This window comes from Branchiostoma belcheri, unplaced genomic scaffold (genome assembly GCF_001625305.1).
Source record: "Branchiostoma belcheri isolate BF01 breed outbred unplaced genomic scaffold, Haploidv18h27 scaffold113, whole genome shotgun sequence".
NCBI classification, from domain to species: Eukaryota; Metazoa; Chordata; class Leptocardii; order Amphioxiformes; family Branchiostomatidae; genus Branchiostoma; species Branchiostoma belcheri.
Genome location: NW_017802525.1, coordinates 550,584 through 576,804, shown reverse-complemented (window position 1 = coordinate 576,804; position 26,221 = coordinate 550,584). Strand labels below are relative to the sequence as shown.

The following is a 26,221-nucleotide window of genomic DNA, read 5'->3' as shown; positions in this document are numbered from 1 at the left end:
GGTGCGGACAGGGAAACCTACAACTGTAACATCCCGCTAGCCTCTATCAGGCTTCGGGAGGCGGAAGAAATAGGCCAAATAGAGATAACATGCCAGGGTAGTTGGTCTACTGGAGAGTACAGTTTGCCTCACACTGTACTGTCCAGCGCATATAGACCAACACCAAGGCATCTCTCTTTCTCTATTTGGCCAATTTCTACTCTTTCAGCCGCCTCCCGAAGCCTGATAGAGGCTAACATTCCGCATAGTTGAGTTTTGTTCAGGGATGATAGTCTTATAGTACACAGTCGCTTTTAGAGTTGGAGTCAAGAGGGACTCTCTTCCATATACGGAATATTGGCCCTGTGGAACATATAGATCCAGGCTTCAAAGATATTAGATGTGGGTCACGATAATATTGGAAAACAGGAAGGATGTGAAAATGCATGTCTCCACTGCTATAAAGTAGTGAATGGTACTGCTTTTATCGTCAACTCTGGTGGCATGTCTTGTTAGAATGATCTAATTAGTTTGACATGGTAAATAGATATTGACCTTAAAAATTTAAATCGCTGTAAGTTAATGTGATTGTGTAAGTGGAGAATCAGGGGATTACAGAATAGAGAAAGAAAAACAGAGAAGACCACGTAGTACTGTACAGGCCACGTGGGACCGGCAGGGTGACTATTTACAGACACATGAACTGTCCTTTCCCACGCCTGGAGACAAACACTTCATAACAACAATCTCCAGTCTTCCGACCATGGCTTATCTCCAGGTCATCTAGGGCATTCCGCCTTATGGCCCCTTATCTGTGCTGCCACACCAACCTACTCTAGCCTGGTGGGTGCCAAACCCATAGCACACTGGACACAAAGTATCTCACTGAGCTGAGATACTTTGACGGGTAGTGAGATACTTTGACGGGTTTGGCACCCAGGCTAACCTACTCAGTCCCTTTGCCATAAGACTAACAGGGGCTAACGTAGAGGTTTGTTTGCTTGCTTGCTTGTTTCTTTGTTTTATTTAGATTTCCATTACTATTTTTCCTAGGAGTCCATGTATACAAACAAATATACATAGGCTATCATAGGTCTCTGTGGTATAATTTCCTTGCCATGGGGACATGTATGGGATCTGGCAACAGTCTGGTACCCATGCCACAGCGCCACCACTCACAGTGTTTCTGTAGGAGAGCCTTAAATCCGCTCAAAGTTCCTGAGTTTTTTCTCCAACCTCAAAACATCCGTGTTTTCTTCAAGGCGTGCCTGGCAGCGACACATGACGTCATGCAGCAGAAATAACGTTCTGTTCTTAAAAACATTCAGAAGCCAAAACCAAGCGTCACAAACGCGAATCAAACATTGAGTAGTCCAGATAAACATGATGAAAAGAAATAGCTCACTGTCTGCATTAGTTTTGGACCACTGCTGGGCACCTGAAGAAACTGGTGTTAGATCTCCCCGGCATATCTTTTTGTATCGGACGACCTCACAGGAATTTGGCTGTTCAGTGTCCAACATCTGAACAGTCTCAGTGTGATAGCGGCAGTCATGACAAGGCCTCGGCCACTAATGATCTAATATTTGTGCAATCCGAGGACGAAATTAATTTTTGGACGTGAACCATCTGCTCGCCTCCATGCTACCTGTTACGCCGTGTTATGCAGCGGTTTCCAAGGCCTCCGCGTGGCTAAAGATTACAGGAGGTATCTGGGGGTGAAGGCCGCGACCGCAGCTGAGTGAAAACAGTCGCACGGCACGTCAGACCTGCATGGAACACTTCTGTATCGGTGTAACACACTAGCTTCTGTATCTGTATAGCTGGTATAACCGCCCTTCGGTGTAACACACCAGCTTCTGTAATATCTGTATAGCCAGTATAACCGCCCTTCGGCGGACACACCAGCTTCTGTATCTGTATAGCCGGTATAACCGCCCTTCGGCGTAACACACCAGCTTCTGTATCTCTGTATAGCCGGTATAACCGCCCTTCGGCGTAACACACCAGCTTCTGTATCTGTATAGCCGGTATAACCACCCTTCGGCGTAACACACCAGCTTCTGTATCTGTATAGCTGGTATAACCGCCCTTCGGCGTAACACACCAGCTTCGCAGGCACGCGGCGCGGCGGCAGCTGGCTACATTACACCGAACGCACTGTTACGCCCACACGGCCAACCCTTGAACATCTTGTTGAAAGCTATCTATTGACAATGCCCCTACTGTACTTGGTGACAGCGAGTTCCACTCTACGATAGTTCTAGGAAAGATATGGTTGACAATTCTCATGACTCCGGTACTTGAAGGCATGACTATTTCGTGCTCTTGTTTTCTGAGCCGGTATTCTGTAGCAATAAACCCCGTGAGTAGGTTCCGCACGAGTGGCCGGGATGTGATACTGATCTTAATGGTGAAGACTAACGTTTACACAAGCGGAAAGTTTTAACGTCCCATGAGATCACCTCCGTCAGTCAGTCTGTAGTGGAGGCGTTTTGTTTCATCGGTGTGGCCCCGTTACACATTTAGGTAGTCTTTCAACGATAATGTGCTTTATTTCTGTTTACCGCAGTTATCGTGTGAGCAGATACTATTTGGGTCAGATCTGATACGAACATTGATATACTTGAACAGAAAATTTTCTCCACAAATATCCCGAGATCCGTCAAACGTTATCTCTTCAACAACAACAACAACCGGGAAACCACACCGCGACCTGCGCATATTCCATCAGCCTGACAGCTCGCACATTCCGGAGAGAGATCAGAACCATTCGCAGCGCCCCGCGGGTACCGAGTGTGGGACAGGGAGGTGTGTATACGGAACCGCGCGGTGTATATAATCAACAAAGAGTCACCCTACTCAGCAATCTCCAGAATGTGGTAGGCTTTGATTTTGATGTTTTCAATATGTCTGAACAATTGTTATGTGATATTTTACTTAGAGGATTACCTGATTTATATTATGATACAAACTGTAATATCTTGCTAACCACTCAAACGTATATTGTTGACACCAAACGGTTTGTACTCGATTGATTTATTGTATAGCCTACTAAACATTTCTTTGTACTATTTAACGACCCATCCCACCCACTTGCTGTTCTCTGTTTTTTGTTATGTATTGTAATTGTATTCTATGTTTGGTGGTGAGGCTAAAATTAGCTATAGCTAGAGTACCTCACCACCTTGTCTTGTATTGTCCTTGTTGAATTTGCAAATAAAAAAATAAAACAAAAACAAAAAAAAAAAAACCGCGCGGTGAACCGGAGAGAAATACTTGAACCATCCTCTCCTCATGCTTTCCTAGCTGTTACTGTAAAGGGTGTGAGCCTACACAAACACGCGCTAAACACTCCGGCCTTTTACTGGCTTCCGAACTCAGTAGGTGTCGGGCCTGCATTGGGGGAGGGGCGTAGTGATTACGAATTACGCAAACTTTTCGCCGCCGTTAAAGTCCCAGAGGTGATTACGACTTTACGCTTTGCAGCTAATGTACTATTACGAATTACGTCGATTTTTTGGGAGGTTGCCTATGGATTACGAAGACTACAAAAACGCCTGGTTACGCCTTTAACACAAAAAGGGCATGCAGGCCCCCTTCTAACCGCTGTACAGTCCGAAGGAGGGCTGTTTTCGTAGCGATGCGATCAGCTGAGTACAGAGTCGCCATCGCTTCATCACGTAACGCTATCCTGTCAGACGCAGAGCTGGGGCAGAAATGTACGGAACTATGTAAACAAATATCTCCGCTGGCACGAGTGATAACAACCATGTGTACGTGTAGTACTACTAAATCACAGAAGCACCTTTACCTGGACATAAGTAATAAATGTTTTATTGCAAATCCATGCCCGAGGGCTAATTGCAAGAACAGAAGAAACATTTGGTACAAAAACAGATAGTGAGTACACATAATGAGTGAGTGAGTACACATAGAACTTCTGATAACTCTTAAGAAACTACTATTAAAAACTACTGAGTTTGACTTCTTTTCTGAAGACAGAGGAAGACAAAGTTAGTAACAGTTATAGACCGGTACCTAACTTTTGATCCGCTTTAAATGGACCGTTCCGTAAACATGATAGTAACGTGGTGAACCCCTGGTGCATGCGGGACTTCCTTATCGGTCAACATAAACACAGATAAACAGTACATAAATCATGGGGGAATAACATGAAGCCTACCATATGTACAACAACTACAACCTGTGCCACTTTGACTGTGAAGTACAACTAGAGGGGCATTACATACAGCCAGTGTTAAATTAAAAAAAGTTTTACAACAAAAAGGTGACAAAGTCATGCTAAATGTGCTTATAGTTATAGACTGGAATTGTAACATGGAAATATTGTCACTCTTTTTTCCGTGAAAGAACTTGGGGAGTCTTTATACCTACTTTCGCATTCTTAACTAGAAATGAACAGTTCTAATTGATATGTTGAAAGTTAAAGCTTTTGATCCAACACAGAGAAATCTCTCACCTAGAGCTTTCGACCAGTCACTCTGGTCTTCCTCAGTAGACTGACCCAGTGAAGCTAGTCACGTTCTATTTTCTATTTTGCCATTTTCGTTATACACGAATGGTGGTCATCTTATCACCTGTATTTAAACCACACTTTCCCGTACAAGGTTTTTAACTAGCCTTTAACTAGTTTTTCAAGGTACTAACTAGCCTTGCTGATACATAACCTCCACATTCCCTCGCTGCTATAACCTCTAGCCGAGTTCTCGTACCGTCACGTACATGTACAGGATAAAGTCTTCCCGCTGTCAATTTACTCACACAGAAACACACTTGACCTTGGAGTAAGACTAGACATAGACCTACTTTCAAAACACACGTGACTGGGCTGAGGGTTCTGAGCCAAAACACGCGGAGTCACGTGGCGTAAGCAAACCGTATAACAATATTAGCCTGGGTAAGCACGTCGGCAGAACGTACTGCGCCTGCGCAGAACCCCGTATTTTCGCGTTTTTCGTTGGGTTTTTGGTCAACGTTGCATCAGAATTTTGCCAGTTGCAGAGGATATTCTTTCCGACATAACATTTGGAAACTTCTGTCTAAATGCTAATCTTATATGCGCTAGTACGACCTTATATGAGACGTTCTGCTGAAATGCTATGTACAATACATTACGGGTTTCGCGCAGGCGCAGTACGTTCTGCCGACGTGCTGCCTGGGTACCGTCCGGATTTTCGCTCCGCAACGCTCGAAAAAATCACCTTTTTTGGGGTACCCTACCCTGGGCGCCAGACCCATAGCACACTGGACATAAAGTATCTCAGTGAGTACGTGCTCACTGAGATACTTTGTGTCCAGTGTGCTCGGGGTCTGGCGCCCAGGCTAACGATATGACCACTATGGGATTGTTGTGATGTTCTCCAAGCAGATATTTTGATGCCTACAAGACTGTATCGAACTGGCAAGAAAGTATCATTGACATTAACATTGACATTGACATTAGGCAATATCTAAAACGTTTGGCTCGCGAAAAAATGATACCAGTACAGAAAAAGAAAGTCTGATAAAACGCATAAAAACGCGTCAAAAATAAGCCGAAGCCTAAAATCCCTAGCATTGAGAGTATGATGGGGAGCCATGACTCAAACGATTTCTATTAGATGTAGTTTTATAGCAAAACTCTGACACCACGACTCCGCATCCAAAGTGCAGGAAGTCAAACAAAGAAGCACCACGTCCTGTAAGTGCGATGTTATTACCATGTATGAGTCGGTAGTAGTTTGGTGCCGTGCTGTATTCATCTGTGCATTAGGAAGATCAGTATGATGTGCTATGACGTATGAGATGACGCACGAGATCTAAGTGTTATATAGAGCTGTGTACCTAAACAAATTTTAGGTACAGGTACAGGTACAGGTACACAGGTTTAGGTACAGGTCCGGACCTGAACCTGTACCTGAACAATTCGACCAATTTATATGGTCTTCTGAACTCCTTCAATAACAAAAAAACATAAATAAACTTGATAGTTAAGGTTTATTCTTTGTTTATAGCGAATGCTCAGATAAAATATAGGCAAAACTAAGTGTTTTGTTTTCATGAACACGCTGTCCTTACACAGGGACCCATTGTTAACCACCTTTATACACATTTGAGGTCACAAATAGGCATAAAATTGGTGTGAAATTGTTTAGGTACAGTACCGGTACTGAGGGAGTAGGTATTTTGGACCTGTACCTAATCAATTTTTCCGGTACAGTATCGGTACTGCGTACCGGTACACAGCTCTAGTGTTATATAGAAGCTACCCGCGCGTGCATCCAAGTCTGAAGAATAGGTAGCTGATATGCAGTCGCACTCGCTACAATCAATATCTGCCAGCACCATCCCTGGTAACTACACTATTCCACCAGACTGCGAGCTCTTGGAAAGGGCGAGCCTCAGAAAAAGCTGTCCATCTAGAATGTAAATATTTGTAATCTGAAGTTTGAAAACAGGTCTAAGACGATACTGCTAGGAAACGTGGGCTTTTTTTCTACTTCTACTGTTAAACCAAGCCAAGAAGGAAGAGAAATGTTCAACCACTCCTGCTTTCAGACAAAGCCTACTCTGAAAGATTACAATGAAATATTACAATGAAACGTACTATTAATCACTTCATAACTTTATAAATCATCCTAACAAGTAGACTATCAAAAGTAAGCACCGTGTGTGAAAAACATCCTCCTTAAGTCACCTTGTCGGGGGTAATTTATCACCGACTATAAATATTCCCGCCTGCAGCAGCAGTCATTCCACTCAAAACCTTCTCCACCAATCATCAGTACCATAACAAACACACAGGGTTCGGAAAGGACGACATAGTTTACCCTAAAGGCTGGTGTTTGTGTATTTGGTAGGTTGGAAGTTTTGGTAGTCTGGTGTTGCAATGCCCCATGCTGGCTGTGCACGTGTATGGATGTATGGCCAGATCGGCCTCTAACCTAGCCTGGGTTCCAGACCCATAGCACACTGGACACATAGCTCAGAGATATTTTGTGTCCAGTGTGCTGTGGGTCTGGAACCCAGGCTACCTCTAACCGCCTGGACTACTAGTATTCCAAACCTACATATGATACGTGTCAAATATGATGACCATAAAGAATATAGGAAAGGACAGGTTAGGAGGGATAGAGGGCAATAGCCAAGGAAAGAACAGGTCTTCTGTATAGGACAACGTACAGTTTTGCCATGTATTACTCATGTTCATAATCAGGCTTAGTTAGTTGGGGGTTTTTTTCAAATTTTTGAGGATTTGAGATAGTCAGAGTCATACCAATGTCGTTGACCGTAGTATGGAGTTAATCATTGCATGTAGGTAATAAAGCTGTCTCCCACAGAAGAGTTTAGAATATACAGACGCCATGACGGAACACATAATGTATGACCACAGGCTGACATGACAAAATGTTTATTTTGAAATCTTGGCCGGTCCCGCGGCCTGCCTGCTGCATAGTTCCGCGGGATGCCTGCCGCATAGTCCCGATACCATCTTGGGCGGAATGCCGCCCGCTTTGGTCAACACGGAGGTGCTACAGCGTACAGGAGTATGTCATCAGTCAGTAATAACTGTTAACTCTGTCTACCAGCACGTTAGCGTACAGCTTGCACCTTGTGGGACTCTTCAGTAGATAGAGTGACGGCGTTTTTACCATGGCATCTCCGTGCCAGCATCGGCAGCGAAATATGTGGATACCAGATCTGACCTCATTCCTACACACACACACTTGATCTGATGATGGACAATGTAGCCTCGCAACAAGGCATATCCAGACGGCTAAACAGCGAGATTCACATCGGCCCTGACAGTGAGAGGAACAGGCCTCCTACTCGCCTGAACTAGAGGCTAAGGAAACAGAAATACCTAGTCCGAAAACAGTTTCCATGGTGATAGAGAATCTAAGCGCCTATTTGACTGATTTCCGTCGTGACAAAGGTTCCTGAGCTCATGTCAGTAGTTTTTGGAGGGCCTGCAAGGGGGGTAGTGAATACGAATTACGCAAAATTTTCGCCGCCTATTACGAATTACGTTAAAGTCTCAGAGCTGATTACGACTTTACGATTTGCGGCCAATGTCCTATTACGAATTACGTTGATTTTTGCGGAGGCTGCCTACGAATTACGAAGTCTAAAACAGCCTGATTACGCCTTACGAAAAAAGGCTTGCAGGCCCTCTTTTTGGATTAGGCCGTAGAATGAGTGAAGACCAGGACACAACAGGCTGACGAGAAGCCTTCTCTCCTGTAAGAGCCCAGTAGAAGTATCAAGGTATCAAGAATACGTTTTCTTGAGTTAGAAGTGGTGTATAAGCACAAGCTCCCAATCAGCCCTGACAATCAGCGAGGGATTATGTAACACGGGATGACTGCAGTTCGTGAGGTCTGTGGTTTGTTAAACATCAAGGTGAGAGGTGGAGAACACCTCTAGTCCAGGACAGACAGGACCAGCTCCGCACTACCCTGGAATCCAAACTCGCTGTCCGGGCCGCAAAAGCCCTTCGCCCGCTGGTGTAAATTACCGCTACGGGGGAGTCTAGCCCGGGGGGAGTTTGGCTGGCCGGACCAACGAGTTCTAGGGCCAGCCAACTCCCATCGGGCTCAACTCCCCCGTAGCGGTAATTTAGGCAGGCGGGCGAAGGGCTCTCGGCTGCCGAAGGAAAAAGGCTAACGGCCCGATACTAGTTTGGCATCCAGGGTAGCTCCGCACAGAACAGGAGCGGTACAGAACCAGCAACAGTCTGGGTTTAATCACGGCCGTGACACGGTGGAATGTACGGGGCCGACACCAGCCCGGCTGCACACGGGAGATGCCCTAGTTTTACCCAAAATGACACAACAATCTGGACCTGTCAGACTAATAGTATGATAACAGGGTATTTTGTGCCTGCCATATCTATGATATATATAAAATAGATAAATAGTAAAGCATGCCTACTAGTACTACATAAATTCAATTGGATTATTACGATAACGAGTGTTATTGCCGCAATGTTCATTGGTTTCTATATCTGTATCTGTATAGCCGGTATAACCGCCTTTCGGCGTAACACACCAGCTTCGCAGGCACGCGGTGCGGCGGCAGCTGGCTATATTACACCGATCGACTTGTTACACCTAACCCTTGAACTTCTAGCTCTAGACATTGTTTAAAGCTATCTATTGACAGTGCCCCTACTGTACTTGGTGACAGTGAGTTCCACTCTGCGATAGTTGTAGGGAAGAATGAATTCTTGAACACCTCAATCCTTGGTTGATAACTCTGGTACTTGAATGCGTGGCTATTTCTTGTTCTCTTCTGAGCTGGTATTAGGTACTTAGTAGTTGGGACATCCACCTAGTTTGGTAATTGTTGATAATATATTCTCTGACCTGATCATAATAATCATAATATATTGAAAAATCTGCTTCCTGATAAAATAACCCAACAAAACGTCAGAGGTGCGACTCAATTTACCATTAGTACCTGAAGTTCTGTAACAGGACGCTAGGTGGCGCAGCACACAGTAGCATCAATCGTCCACTGTGAACAGCAGCTACAGTATTACAGGAGACAACCACAGTTTTACAGTCATCTCAATACTAGCAGTACTGCTGACAATGTGGGAACCGTTTGAGGACTGATCGCGCTGCCACAAGACTTGGCTGTAGTCCAGTAGTTCTGTCTGTTTTAGTGGTGACAACCGGCCCGTGGGGAAACAATGACATGTTGGGTACACGTGGGACGCTTACACAACACACGGACTATTGAAACTATGCCGACTGGAAAAAACACGCAGATAAACACTTGTGGTGATCACAACCGTACAATTCACAATTGTCCTGATCAGTACATCTGAACTAGCGTCCGGACATTCCTGTGCAGCCTGACGAAGACTATCGGCATGACGCGATTGTCCGGCGCTACTGTTCCAGCCATTGCCAGCAGTGATGCGGACACGCGGTGACAGCTGCATGGCTGGAGGCTGCGCTCATGCCTGGACAAAAGTCACCAGCTTTAAATCCTTCCCACCATCTCCTGCCTGCCGAGCCAAGTTCTCTTACAAATATAGACGCCCCCTCAGTGCCCCTAGCCCTTGATGCCAGTACCCTGGGGGCCAGAAAAGTATCGGGCCGCTAGCCGTTTTCCTTCGGCAGCCAAGAGTCCTTCGCCCGCCTATCTAGATCTACAGGGGATTTTTGGCCTTGCACACTGTATAACTTTGGGCCTCGGTGCTATAGGTCTGGCATCCAGGTTAGCCAGGCCTAACTGAGGGGGCTGTGGTATAATTTCCTTGGCGGCATGTTGGCCCTGGAAACAGTCTGGCACCCACGCTACACCCTTGGACGGTCCGGGTACAACACATACACGCCTCTACTCTCACTGAAATGTACAAAACAGACGTACACACGAACTGACGACACTTACGGAGCCATGATTGATTGATTGATTGATTTGATTTGATTGATTTATTGATCGCAACAGTGCAATACACATGGGACAAAAGCAGCTATTGCTGGTGTTGTGTCCAACACATAGAAACAAACAGAGGACAAGACAATACTTTCACTTGAGTTAAAGTGGGGAAAGTCGTGTAAAATTCCTTCCCGATGGCACAAGATCGGTAGCCTGGATGCCAGACCCAAAGCACACTGGACACAAAATATCTCAGTGTGCAAGGATATTGAGATATTTTGTATCCAGTGTGCTTTGGGTCTGGCATCCAGGCTACAAGATCGGTGGCATGACTGGACTCTCGAACCCGGGACCTCTTGGTTCCGAGTCGAGCCGTTGCGCCACACCATGGCATGATCGCCAGACCATGGGACGCACTAGATCTCACAAACATCGCGTGGTCGTGTTGACTCCGCCGTGCAGACCCGCAGTCAGGCCAGGAAGTCTTCCGTCCCAGCTGGGCAGATCAGATAACTGTTGGCACTGAACCAGACCTGCAGTCACGGCCAGCGCACAAATTATACACCATCTGGTCCGGGGGTTTATCCCTTCCTCAAACTCCACTTACACTAAAGACAACCTGAAGGCGTCTGTGAGTAAAGCACGCCGCTAAACCCGTTTGGAGAGATTTTCTATAGACGTTTCGGCGTCGAATCAATGCAAATGTCATATCCTCTCCTCGTAAAGATGAGATCAGATTCGTACACGACTGCACCTCCGCTGTTCCCGCGAACATTTACTGTGGAAACTATAGGGGATTAACTGTGCCCGTGAATACCCGGTAAACCGCAACAAAGGGCGGATTTCCGACTCTTGTCCGGATCCATGGAAAAGGCACGGCGTTTGCCAGCGGTCATTGTTACATCGGGACAACATAAAACCTGCTTGACAGTTACGTCACCATGGTGACCGTCGCCATGGCAACGTGGCAGTGAGGAGGAGGAGGAAAGGCTCCGCAGGTCAACAACCTCTTGCGTCACAAACTTTGCACAATACATAGACATAGTACAAGGAAACGTCCCACGTTATAAACATTAAGATCTCTGCACGTAGACACCCACTGTTCTTCGCTTAGTATGGACAAGTCACAGCTAGGGCCTTGGCAATACTGATTTTGCTTCCTAAGCTATTGTACACTCTTACATGGCGATTCTAAGTTTGGCACCTGGAAGAGTTTGAGAGTTTAGAAGGTCACAGGTGCGGTTTATACACAAGTCTTGCTGTCCAGAAACGGTGTCGGTGGCTGGCTGGCAGTTACGTCTTTTCTCATTATCATTAATACAGGGTGTTTGGAAACTTTCCACTTTTTTGCGATATTTCATGAAAATATATCTCCAGGTCCATTGCCTCTTGTAGCCCGTAAGCAGAGTGAGCTCTGGAGTACAGTTTTAGTTTTCTGGAGAGATCTAGTTGGAGCCCTTCAGTTGTAAACACCTCCCGGACTGCCCTTGTCTGTCGGCACCTTGCCTGGGGTAAACACCACGGCCCTGAGCTTCACCACCGACCTCCCAGCCTCACCGCCAGATCTGTGCTCTACATTTCCGTTTCCCCGCTGTACGTTCTCATGCCAACATGCGAACGGCGGATATTCCCACTGTAGCTGCCAGAGCACTTTGTTGCTGTTATAGCTTTGTTACTGTTTTGAAGCTGCTCTAGTGTTTGTGATACGACGAGAAGGAGAAACTTTCACAGGGTAAGTTTATTTTGAATCATGATGGATCATGGCAATACGTATTTGTACGTGGCATACACGGTACCTTTGCCTGCCGTGTTGGGGCAACTTTCAAAATGCTTAGGCTGACTGTATAGAGTAACTTTAGAGATAAACATCGTCTTTCAATCATTAGAATCCTTCCCATGGCAAGAACATTGCAAGTTTGAAAGAGTATTTTACTTAACGTATTCCATTTCCATATCAAGAAAAAAGGGTGTGATATCTCTTCAGTTATACTTATAACTTATAGCCACGCCAGCTATGCTTTGTCATCATGTTGCTTGTGCACCTTGCCAGAACCATCAGGAGTCAGTGCGCAGCTGCATCATGGCGGCCATCCCCGCAGCTTCCCTTCTCCTCCTCCTCCTCCTGGCTGACGTCATCACAGCTGTGGTCACGTGCCCTGCCCCCTGCAGGTGTACCGGTACTCACGTGACCTGCCACAGCCACCTGACGCACGTGCCTGAAAACGTACCTGCGCAGACCACCTGGCTGGACCTCAGTCACAACAACCTGACGTCGCTGGACCGGCGGACCCTGTCCAACCTGGTCCACCTGATGAGGCTGAACGTGTACGGGAACAACATCAGCACCATCGCAGACGACACTTTCACAAACCTGACGATCCTACAGTCTGTAAACCTTGGATACAACCGTCTGTCGTATCTGAATCCCGATGTCTTTGCGGATCTTCCGAACTTGAGGAGCGTGTACCTGAGCGGGAACCCGTGGAGCTGCGACTGCCACCTGCAGCACCTGATCACCTGGGTGCGTGCGTCAGCTGCCGTCCAGTCCGGCAGGTGGGGGCCCACCTGTGCGTCCCCGTCACGACTACGTCACACGCCGCTGGACCAGGTGGACCCTCAAACTCTGTGCCCGAACACGACACCTGTTGACTCCAAGGACCGGACCGACAAGGTCCTTACACGCACAACAACGCAAGAGACCACCATCAGTAACGACGAAAGGCTGTCTGCTGTAACCAGATCTATGACATACAAAATTTCATATTCAGCCACAACACTGCCTACGACACCAACTATCGCTGAGTGTGGAGAAGCTATCACACTTACAAACATCACCGTCTCTGACACGACTGTCCAATGGCAGGTCAGCTCTCCTGACGTCACAAGCCTGAGGGTGACGTACAAAGGACCTCATGACGTAGCCCCACACCAGACCCGCGTCTTGTACCGGCATCGTGCACATCGTAACAGCTTCACGCTGACCGGACTCACACAGAATACGTCATACATCATCTGTGTAAGGTCTACCTACCGGAGGAGACAATGTCGTCCGACAAACGCCACCTGTGTGCAGGTGAGGACAGCCTCTCCACCGGACCTGGATTCCCGGTCTGTACACCTGCACGGTCCGGGGAAACACACAGTTGCAGGTGTACTGGCCGCCGTGGTCGCTGTTGCCTCGGTCATTCTCATCGCTTCCTGTCTGCGACAGGTAAGAACTTCGCCATTATCATTACGTCGGTGGCAATGTGGTCTTGTGGTTCTAAATGTTGTGCGTTTCAATCACTCACAGTCACCATTTGCAAAGGCATTTTACAAATATTTCCTCACTCGACTGAGGTAAAAATTAGTACTTAGATTCGGTTAGGGACGTCCTCTCGGATTTGACGTTATGTGAAACGAAGCAAAACTACCTCGCAGACCACTACTATGCGTTGAGTATTGAAATCTGCTGATGCTAAAATTCTAAACTAACGGCCCGATAGCACCACAGTTCTATACAGTACGTATGCGTTTTCTATTGCAGAAAATCTCGACACTCATCCACAGAACCTGCCAACCCCAGACAGACAACATGCAGATGGGGATCCTATCTTACAGCTAATGATGACAACATACGGATGAAGATAGTCCTCAACAGCGGACTGTTACGGCAGCTAGTTGCTCACAGAATTTTCCCAAACATCTAATATATACAGATCTAACGGTTTGAAGGCCAGTTCGGGAGCACACATACGAATGCAGTGTTCCAAAGTGCCATTCTCCTATCTGAACAATTGCACCTAAACTACATTAAGAGTTGGTAGTTTGACAAATTATATGAAGTAAATGGAATAATAAAAGTCATTAAGACTTACATTTGTTCGTTGCTATTTCGTCGAAAGCATCCATCGGAAGGCTTCGCCGTTTTTGCGCAACACGCAACGTCGTTATTTCGCTGCAATACCGCTGTACCGGTATAGGCAGCGCTGCTAATTACAGACGTGTTTATAATCCAAACATTGCAGCACTGTTACGCCCTGTCTTATTGGGTAATCCGCTGCTATTTGGGACAGTCATGTGGATTTTGAAAAATCGTCGGGATTTCGACCAAATTAATGGCTAACTCCCGGGATCTGTTTCTTTTAGTATATACTTTTCTTACATCTATCTATATTCATGAAGAATTCTCTTAATTTGCTACTCTCCAAGTAGAGGTTTGGGTTTTGAGTTATTTTTGGCGTGTTTTTATACTTTTTATCGGGATTTCTTTTTCGCTCTGGAATTTGTCTTTGGGGTGGGTGAAAGAAAAATTCCAGTGCAAAAAAAAAAGAAACCCCGATAAAAAAGTATAAAACACCAAAACACACAAATTGGTTTGCATATACATAGTCATAGACACAGTACAGGGAAACGTCTCCCGTTATAAACATTAAGATATACTATGCTCGTAGTTACCCACTGTTCTTCGCTTAGTATGGACAGGACCTTGCCAATACTGTGCGCATATGAGATGTCAAAACTAAAACCCTATGCTTGGAGAGTATACATGTACTAGTAATTTGCTTCTTGTAGCCCTCGCACAACATTCCAAATTAATCTGTTTTTGGTATATAGAAGAATCATGAACTTTTCTTACATCTATCTACATGCATAGTCATGAAGAATTCTCTTTTAATTTGCTTCTTGTAGCCCTCGCACAACATTTAGTATCATTCCCTACGCCTCTGCGTCGCGACTGTGCCCCAGTTGTCGTGCCCAATTAGCGGCCCTATTAGTCCCCATCAGCCGCGTGTGTGTGTAACCTGACACGTCACGACCCCGGCTCAACTTGAACTTGACTCCGCAAGGCCCTGTCGGACAGGAGGGTCAGAGGTCAGCTCCCGCGAGCAGACCTGAATACCGCTGGCCAATTATCGAGTCGGCGCTGCCACGCGTGCAGGCCTGCAGGATGGGCGAGCATCAGGGGTGTATTATAGAGCTAATGCCGTTCTCATTAGTCTCATGCAGCGGACAAACAACCACCCAAACCCGGCGCAATGTCCTCTTATGGCTCTGCTGAAGGCTTTGTGCCTACCTGGGGACAACGTTGTGTGGTCTCCAGATGTGATATTTTGTCTCCTTTGTATTTTCTTTGTACAAATTCCTGGAAGTTACGGTTTGGTACATGTTTATATGCTGCCATCATTACAGTAATGATGGCAGTATATAAACATGTACCAAAACGTAGCTTCCAGGAACTTGTACAAAGAAGTTCCTTCCTGGAAGTTGTGCAAAGGGAGCACAAAAGATCTGCTTGAAGAATATCGGACAGGAAAAGTTGACATGAAAAGCACGTAATATGGACCAACACAAGTTTCCTGGTTTTCTGTATCATATCTGTAGCTGTCATACATCAAGTAAAGTCTACACATAGTACGCCACTTCTTGAGAAGAGTGTTGTATAAACTCACAACGAACGATCTTAATTAGGATTTTTGTTTTGTACACTAAGTACAGTAGACATCACTCCACAATCCACACTGGATAATTAACGGTCCGTCCCCTTTAAAATCATCCACATCATCATGTCCACAGACGGTGGTGATGACGTCATGTGCCCTGTGGGTGGGGAGGGGGGCAGTCTGTACACATCATGTAAACATAAACATGTTCTATTCTGCATGCGAAAAGGTCAACAGTCACTCGTGCAAGGTCAGGAGGTGGCGTACCAGACAGGGCCGAGCCTCTGCCGCAGCCTGTTCACGTCCGCGCGGGTTTTGTGTGGAAACGACTGCTCAAAAGGGCAAGTGTCTGAATAGGTTTAAAGTGTTAGACATTAGCATCTTTTGCTGGTGGAGTGGAGGTTGTGATTTCTACATAATTTGCTGTACTTCAACAATGTTACATGGTCATGGAGGCAAGAAGATACTTGATAATGTGGCGATTTTCTCACTTTCGCGTTGGTCTATATATTAATCACTTTCAAATAAGTTCATGTATTTACACGACCTACTTTTTGCAGAGTTGTTGGGGCGTCTCATTTCACAAAATATATGGCGTTTTGACAGAACTTGTGAAGGTTTAAAACTAGTTTAGAACTAGGGACGGAGAACTTATGTTACCTAGAAGATATAGAGGTTAAAGTTGAGTTGTTGAGTAAAGCTCGAGAGAAGAGCTGTTTACACAAACTTTCTAGATACATTACGCTTGGGGCGTTCAAGTTGGGCCTGCTGAACAGTTCGGGACAACAACAACAAACGTGCAGCCCCTCAGACTGACAGGGCAGGATGGTCGGGCTGATACCGGCACGGAAATATACAAGCTTCCGATCCATGAGGACCCACTTAGGCTATTAATAGACTTAGCGGTGATATGATATTTCTAAAATACCATTTCCGTGTAATACTAGTAATTTGGAAACGGCGGTAGAGGAGGATCAAATTGTCAGAAGTTGAGAAGGATGGTGGGGGGGGTAACCGTCCATCATTACAGCACAGTAGGTAAGTGGCGGCGGAGGACCGAAGTGGCGACAAAAATAACCCCCTAATCGTACTCAGCGCGCGGCATGTACAACATGGTTGCGATAGCTCCACTACAAAAACACCGGGATAGCCTGTCCTGCAGACGTGACTGTATCATGAAAGGACAAAGCAGGTCTGTCCTACCGTTCCTGTCTCTCTGTAACTTTCGCACCCGAGTCTTCAACGTTCACGTCGCTCTGCTGCAGAGCGCTCGGGCGTGGTCAGGGCGAGTCGGACGTGTGGTCTCCTCGGCGGCAGAACGCAGACTGTAGCGGCGGAGTGTCCGCCTGTATCTGCCCGGCCTGTAACGTGAGACGCGCGCTGGCTGACCCGCGGGGTCAACCCGATCGCCTTCCCGCCACGAATGCCAGCTATTCCCGCGCGCGGCCCGCGGGGAAGCTCCCTTTTCCGAGACGTAAAGAGAGGAGCTCACGCCGCCGCTGCTGCCTTTAAAGGGCGGGCGAATGTTGGCGTTATCAACGGGACAAATAAAGTTCAGACGGGGAAAAGTCGTTTTTCTGGACCTCCAGGATGAAAACTCGGGCATCAGGCAGTGGCAGGTTTACTGCTAATGGCCTGTCCTCAAGCTACATCGTAGTACATGTAGCTAGCAATCTGAGACAGTGGGCATAGACGGACTGTCAGAGCCCTACAATCTCTAGCCTGGGTTCCAGACCCATAGCACACTGGACACAAAATATCTCAGTGTCAGTGAGCCAGGTGTGCTATGGGTCTGGAACCCAGGCTATACAGTCTCTCCCTACAAGATTTTGTTGGGAAGGTTGGAAACAAAATCAGGCAAAACCGATTGAACGAACAGGAAATGCGTGATAATAAACTGATATATTGGAAAAGCAACACTGTATCAGAATTTTCCCGGACTTTCACCCGAAATCACCGTGCAATACACTTGGATGAAGTTTATATCATTGCGCTTGCCCCTGACTGTATATGTGGTATAAACCAACAAATGTTGCGATTTGTTTACCATCACTTTCTCAATGAAAATATGACTGTTTCACTCCTGTTGTTCTCATCATGTTTAACATACCGTCCGTGTTGTTGTAGTTGTCGTTCCCACAGATGGCGACAATGTAGCCGGTAAAAGAAAACATCTTGTCTAAACAGTGTAGCGATGTTGTGGCAAGTGGGGGCGTGGCCTGGTCTGAGAAGCTGCGGACGGAACTGGGCCTGTGTATGTGTATGTACTTAAAATATGTATATCAGGATCCCCATTATAAAGCAATTGCCATAACTGCACTGATTGACCATGGTCAATTTGCCACACGCCGGGAAAAACAAACAAATGTTGCAAATGTTGCGGTGTCGAGTTTCATGTGCGCGGAGGATGTGGCAATGTGATGTACAGGACTGTCATGAGGGAGGAAAGGTCTGTGTGTCCACAGATGAACGAAGATCGTGACATAAACAATTGTATTTCTGTGACATTCCTTCGCTTTGGGCCTTTGTGCTTTGGGCTTTTCGCTGTTTTTTTTTTTTTTTTTGTGGCTACTAGTACTAGTATGTGATCGCAAGCTGTGCGCTGCTAACTGCAATGATAGCATTTTCCGCAAGGCGGTGTCCATGCACGTTGAGAATTCGCAGGGATAACGTGCGATATACTACTAGTCTAAAGTTAGCCTCTACTAGGCTTCGGGAGACGGTTAGAAAGAGAAGAAATCCGTCAAATAGAGAGCTAACATGTGAGGGAGTACAGCATACCGCACGTAGAGGCTACTATATAGTGTCAATGTCCCTGCCGTTCAAATACATGCACGTATGACCCCGAACGTTTATAGCTCTGGTTGCAAAAGTTCAGTGACCCGCATACATAACTTCACATCGCTATCTCCTGTGGAACATGTTGCAACATTTGGTGTAATGTTACTAAAGTAGGCAGCCTGGTGTTCCCAGTAAATTTGTAGCAAAGAGATCAACTAACTGTTGTGTTTTACAGGAGAACAACTTGACGGATGCACAGTTTTTGTTGTTTTTTTTTTATTTGCAAATTGAACAAGGACAATACAAGACAAGGTGGTGAGGTACTCTAGCTATAGCTAATTTTAGCCTCACCACCAAACATAGAATACAATTACAATACATAACAAAAAACAGAGAACAGCAAGTGGGTGGGATGGGTCGTTAAATAGTACAAAGAAATGTTTAGTAGGCTATATAATAAATCAATCCAGTACAAACCGTTTGGTGTCAACAATGCACAGTTTGTACACTATGTTGAATGTGGATAGGTTTGCTGAGAGACACATGCTGTTTTTAGGTCTTGGCTCGCGAACCTGTGTTTACCTAACTGTGTTGTACTGAGTGACACTGCAGATGTAACAGGTGTGTGGTTTCCGGTTACAGTTGTGTGGTGTCAGGTTACAGGTGTGGCCAGGCGGCATGTGTGGCAACTCTGTTGTCTGTGTGTCCAACAGTTCAGAACCACCGACTGTAGCAATGTCTGCACGGGGTACCCTGGGTACCACACCCATAGCACATTAGGCTAACTTATCTCGTCTTCTTCCTCCACTTATCCAGTGTACAGGGTGGATAACTTTGAGTCTAGTATATAGTGTGCTGCGGGTCTGGCACCCAGGCTAGCATTTGTCTATGTTTGTTTATAGATGAAACAGATTTTCTCTGGAATTAGGTCATATAAACGTGTGTATATATTATCTATTCTGGAAGCTAAGGTCTGCTTCGACAGGGCGCAAAAAAAACAAACTTGTTAGTAGTTTAGGTTTGCTACAAAGTTATTTTAAAGCCGATACCAAGGGAAGAAACTGAATACTATGCGCACTTGCAATCAAACAAATTATTTAACTGTTACTGGTAAAAGATATTTCAAGACATCATCAAAGCAAACGTTATCGGACTATAACGTACCAGTGCGGATACCGGCCAACCCAGCCCATATAGGACCGGCTATACTGGTCAGACCTGGCACTGACTCTGTAAACTGAGCCAAGACCACAGGCTCTGCCAAATACACCACCCGTACATGGAGTCCGGGGCTTACTTATAATGAACGCCGTTAAGTCTGCTTTTATCTCTTACAGTCTGACTGAACCAAAGTACATCAACTGTCATCTATTTATGTGCGTGTCGGAACTACGGGAGGTTTACAGAGCAGGCGCTATGGTTGGTGATTTGTTCTCATGCAGCCTAATATCTTTCAGCCAGCATATTGAAATGGACAGAAATTATAACATATCACATATTACAGTATCATCAATGTAGGTATAGACTTTCTACCTCAAACCAACACATTAAGTAAAGACTTTAGAGTTGAGAATCTGCGTCTTCTGTCTATCGTCATCGTCCTCTATCAATAGCCCTTCATTTGTTGATCTAACTTCTAGTTTCTATAGAACGTGCAACATCATTGAACATGGTATCAGATGCTACCATGGGAAGGTATATTATACCCACAAAACTTGCACCAGAGACGTGTAACATAGCCGGCACAGTTTGTAACGTGAACGGCCAGGACGATACTTGGATATCATCGAGGGGATGGTATATCCATCATTTCTCTCAAGGCTCGATGCCACAGAAAACACCCAGCAGTCACGTTCAAGTGTAAGCCGATCCAAGTCTATAGATGTACATGATTCAGTTACATGATGAGATTTCACAGGTGGATCATAATAAACATACAAATCTATAGCTTATAATCAACCTACCTGCTTCTGCCTTTACCTCAATGCAGCCGAGGTTTGTACAGAAAATTCAGATCCTCGTCATCATCCACGTTTAGCTGCCCAAAAGTTGAAAGCTGTCAGCCCGTGAGATGTGGACAGCCGCTAGCCGGGACGTACGTGAGGATATTTATGAGCAGGTTCACATCAGCCACGGGACTAGCCGCGATGTTTCGGAGTTTGTAGTGAGAAGAGAAGTCGGAAGTGTTGTCCGTACAGCCAAACCTCTGGTCATTTCCCACATACTGCGGTAAACAGCAGGGGGTCGGGAGGGGGAGGCAATTAATCACCGCTTCTGCAGAGGCTATTAAAGGGTTTGTAGGGGTGGGTCATTGTGATTTCAATCAAAGTTGACTCTTGGGGTGAAGAAAGCACGTACAAAGTGGTACTGACCTGCTGAACATCTCAAACAGGCAGTGTCGTTTAGCATGGTCATAGTTCCATATCACAACTTTCCCGTCTCCCATGCCATGCATTTGTGTCCAGGGGAAAGGTTACATGAATGCTATGGTCAACAACTATGAATAAATGGCATAGGATACAAATCTTTATAAAATAATATTAATAAATTTTGACGAATCGTGACAAAATGGTTGTAGTATTGAATCTTGATGGAGTTCATGACCGGGTTCATTTCGCCTCACTAGTACCTGTAATTGGTGACAGCGAGTTCCACTCTGCGATAGTTCTAGGAAAGGAACTTAACAATATTTGTTGTGCTAATAACAAAGTTTTAAAGGCCGACGCCACTCCCATGAGAGCCCGTGGCGATGGACAGGGCAGGTGGTCCGGACCCCAGCCTTGAGTGGGCACTAGGGTCGGGCATACCGGGGCGTTAGGTTACTGCAGCATGTACGGGGGTTCTGGGTCGTTAGCACCGCTGGGTCCGGGTGTAGCGTCCGGAGTGACCCTGGCTGTGAAACTGGCTCTCTGATAGCCTGGATGCCAGCCCCACAGCACAGTGGACCCAATAGTAGTTAAGTGAGATTACTACACTCTAAAAGCAGAAGTAGTAGGTTTAGGCTTATTTTTATTTGAGACGTTTTACTCGTTCTTGTCGGCTTTTTTTTGTACTGGTATTTTTTTTCGGATCATCATCATCATAGCTTGTCGCCAGTCCACTCCAACCAGTTCCGCGCTGCTTCATTGGCCTCCTGGAGATCTGATCTTGGAGAATTTTCGCTCATTTCTTCGGATGGTGTATTGGAAATTGATAACTGTTACTGTCTTACCAACTTGATGCTGTCTTTAATACAGCCAACTAAAGATCTTTTGGAGATTAATTTTCTGCACATTCCTTCATGGGTTATATTATTATCATTTTCATCCATTGTAGGGTGTAGTTATTGTTTCTTAATCGACAGTTTTAGCTCAATATTATCAGTTGTATATTGGTTTTTGTAGCGTTATTGATGTACGGGTGTCGCCCATGATGCACTGCGCCCCAGACCGCGCCAAGTGTGAATTTTAGAACAATATGGCGGCGGCTGGAGTTTTGGAACGGAAGAAAGTTAGGCCATGTTGATTTGATTATATGGATGACATCCGCGCGCGCATGAATTTTCGGCCGTTTAAAAAAAAAAAAAAGTTTTCAACCATACTGTAAATCGTACAAAACAGTTGCAAAATGAGCAAAAATATACCGTAAGTTACAAAAAACCATACCAATGTCGTAGAATGACAAAATCAAACGAAAAAGACGAAATTGTAAAGAAATGAACTTGAAGACTAGATTATTCGCCAAACCATATTCTGTCCCATTTGTTCAACCCTCATGACCACGTAGATTTCATAATGAAAAACAACTTTTTTTTTTTGCAAAACTTTTTTTTTATTCGCACGCGCGCATCAATTTTGGGGTTCCCGGAGGATGTCATCCATATAATCAAATCAACATGGCCTTACGTTCCGGGGAAAATCCGTCTGTAGACGCCGTTTCACGTCAGTTTCGGCAGGTAACCCGCACAGACTTTGCGTCCCGTATCGTTGTGAACAGGTTGAGCCGTAGATTGTAAAGGAAAGAAGTAACGTTACGGCGAAATTCGCGTTTTTCTACGTATCTTGGATAGCTGTCGTCAGCAAATTATGTGTTTGTAATTGAGTGTTCTCCAAGCAGATGTTGGGTGGGCGTGGGCGTGGTACATCGTGTCTTGGGCATATTTATAAGAGTGTAATACAGTGTATCAACAAAGTTTTAGCCGTAATATGACTTAAAGCTAAGTAAATAAATAAATGAGTATATTTTGTTTCATTTGTTTAAAGATATATTCGGAAAAACCTTTTTTTCACTCTGTCTGAGTCTGACCTCAATTAAAGTTTGGTATTTCTGGCTATTTTTTTTTCTTTACTCTTGTTAGTTTAGGTAGTCAGTTACTTCATAAGCAGAATAATTATAAAAGTTTATGGAACTTTTTCAAGTTGATAAACTTTTTCTAGCTTTTGGGAGGTCTTCGGCTTCAACAAGGGCCTCACTCTAATCTCCATTGACTGTGATTTCTTTTAAGCTTTTGAAAATCTCAAATGTACAACGTACTTGGGAATACATTGGATAGTTCTATTGTTGAAAAGTGTTAAGTTAAAATATTAATGTCCAAATAAAAAATCCACCCAGAGTCTACCATGGTAACCATTGTGGGGTGACCTTGGTAACATGTATGCAGTCACACTCCTAAAAAGTCATCTAGTAACTCTTTCCAAGTGAGAAGTTTAAGTGAAACAAAACATATTTCGACCAGAACAATTTTTATTCCACCACAGTGAATGTAGTATGTTTTGTTCTGTACATGAGCCCTATAAGCTATTGGAAATCATCTTTTATTATTGAATTTATAACACATAATATCAGGGTTCTCACCAGGATTTTTTCACAGCGTAGAACCCTAGAACGGTGCCAGAATGGAATCACCTCCCACAACATCTAGTATCAATGACTACACTCAGTGAATTCAAATGGGGGCTGGCTCAATATTTGGGCCTTCCCCCCATCCAGAATTAGCAATGTGCCTTCCCAAGTGTGGCCACTCACATTTTTCATTTTGTTGTTGTTGTTATCACTTTTTGCACTATATTGGGGGTTTTAGCCCAAATCACTAGATTGTTTTTTTGTCTTGTCTTTTTTTCTGTATGCACCACCAGCACCACCGGCCGCGCTTGGGTCTGCACCTCCTAGTCCCTGAGCATGATGTCCCTTGCGGGACCTTGGCTCAGTAATTATATAAGATAAGATAAACGTAGGGGTCAGGTACAGAATTGTCAGAAGGACAACTTTTCTGCAGCGCAAGCCGCACGTCAAGTCCCAAAAACATGACCACAGTAGGGGGTCTGGTATTCTCCCCCCAAAATGTGTAACTCATAACCCCCTGAGACACTAATTCCTGCTTATTCCGGGACAGATTTTGTTATAGCTTCATTCTAAAGTTACAGTTTCATTTTTTTAAAGATTTATGAAGGTTCTGCCCCCCAAAAAACACCCCTACGCCTCTTGAAACAGTGTAGGGGGCTAAATCACTGTGAGCGTAGGGGGTCCAAATCACAGCGTAGGGGGACCATATCACAGCATAGGGGGTCCAAATCACAGTGTAGGGGCCCCTATGTTCAAACAGCCTGGTGAGAACCATGCACATTGTTTTCAAGTCTTATTAACAAGGAGGTTGTAGTGGACATATAACCACCTTGTTATGAAATGAATACACAGATGAGATGTACAGTATTTACAGGTTCATTTTACAAGGGAACTTCCTCTAGCTCTGTTCAACAAGTACAATGAACAGTGAATCAGAAGAATGTGAATGTTGCTGAACAGATGTAGTATTTTCTGAATTTGTATTTCTTCATACCCTAGGTATGGGAAGCTGATACTGTATGCCTGTCCACATTCCTGGAGGACCTGTCTGTGTTCCTGTCCATAATTCCAGGAAGTTTTGCCTATCTACAAAACAAGAGAACATCGGACTTGACTGTGAGTTGGCTTTTATTTATAGAACTCTTCCCAAAATGGGGTCTGCATGCTGCAGCGCGTAATCAGCCGTTTTAGTTTTGTGTCGTGTAAAGTCGTGTCGTTCTGATTCGTTTTCGTAACCTACACTACATACTAGTAAGCTTCAGGCCTGGTTGAATAACATGATATGGGTTCATTGCTTTGCAGAGTTTTGCATAATTTGGAGTATTATGAGATACTCCCATATTTATTCATGTGGTTTTCTACCATAATTCCACACCAATTTATTCATGTGGTTTTCTGACATTTCTTAGCAAAACTTCCGTAACTTACAAATCATATCACTGTGTTGTACCTGTCCTTGGTGCTGAACTCCTGGTTATACTAATGGATTTCCTTGTTTGTTTTATAAGTCAAAAACTAAGGAAACTAAGTTGTGTGGCTTATTCAAAGTTTGTAAAATTTGTGTAATGTGTCATTCCCTGGTCTAGCTGCTATGTTGGGGGGGGGGGGGTCCTGGCATCCAGTAAGATCATGGTGTTCTGTAGTCTGTATCTGTATCTGTATAGCTGGTATAACCTAACCCTTGAACATCTAACTCTACACATTGTTTAAAGCTATCTAATGACAATGCCCCTACTGTACTTGGTGACAGCGAGTTCCACGTTCACCAGGGATAGTTCTAGGAAAGAATTAATTTTTGAACGCCTCAATCCTTGGTTGATAGCTCTGATACTTGAAGGCATGGCTATTTCGTGTTCTCTTCTGGGCTGGTATTAGGTACAAATGTGTACTTAGTAAGTTGGGACGTCCACCACTTAGTATATAGGTCATTTTGTACATCATGCATAGTCTGGACATTTTTCTTCTGTCTTCCAGGGAATCATGCAATACTAGAGGTCTTTCATACTTACACTCACGACAAACAAGTCATGTACTTTCTGGGATGTTAGGACACTTTGTTAACTTACACACTCTTTCAGATAGAGTGAAACAACTTTTAATTTTGAAAGGTTCCCTGGTTTATTCTTTTCGAGTTGACTGTAACATTATGTCAACTGTCCAAAATTACATTTTAGCAACAAAACGTTTTTAATTCTATTTGTGTCCTTTTCATCTTTTGGGTGGGGAATGTGGACTCTCGCTTCATCAATTCGACTGTTTGTGCTGTTCTTTTACATGTCTTCTTGGTTAGTGTTTTGCATTATTTAGTAATATTAGTTTTATTCGTATAAGTGGGGGCGCTAACATAAGTTTATTTGTTTATTATTTGTTTATTGACCTTTCGCACATAAGAAAAGTAATGGTATAAAAAGAAATTATGTACAATCAAATACATGCAGGAGGGCCCAAGAAACCAGGAGGTTTATCTGGTGGGCTCTCCCAAATCCTGTTGATGATCTCATATTTACAACATTATTTACATTAACAATTAACATGCATGTCTTAAGGGACAAACAAGAGAAAATTAACTCAAACAAGATAATATAAGGTTAACACGGCAAACTAAATATCTAAACAATAAAGTAAGACAATCAAAAACATATCGTATTCAACAAAAAATACATTTCCATTAGTCAGATCATAAGTTAATATGGTAAGAACAACATAAGAAACCAATATTAACGCAAGGAAAATATCGTAGCATAAGAAAACAAGGAAACAAAAGACAAATACAGGAAGTGGTAGAATGGCTTCTCTATTAGGTCAGTTTTAAATGTCGTTTG

General features: G+C 44.6%; 2 protein-coding genes across 3 annotated transcripts in view; one reads left to right on the top strand and one right to left on the bottom strand.

The window, feature by feature from the left end:
* Positions 1–20,617, bottom strand: part of LOC109462172 — a 42,005-nt gene extending 21,388 nt beyond the window's left edge. The window contains exon 1 of one of the 2 annotated variants that reach the window (XM_019758671.1): positions 20,543–20,617. The gene's annotated coding sequence lies outside the window, so the exon portion shown is untranslated. Of the gene's footprint in view, positions 1–17,000; positions 17,153–20,542 lie in introns of those variants that run through there. The other variant, XM_019758670.1, reaches the window with a different exon arrangement.
* LOC109462176 (protein phosphatase 1 regulatory subunit 29-like) lies at positions 12,446–16,188 on the top strand. The gene is given in 3 exon segments (XM_019758674.1): positions 12,446–13,585; positions 15,931–16,012; positions 16,015–16,188. Coding segments are annotated over 3 exon segments (1,353 nt in total). The 5' UTR covers positions 12,446–12,454; the 3' UTR covers positions 16,155–16,188.
* Positions 20,618–26,221: the final 5,604 nt, after the last annotated feature.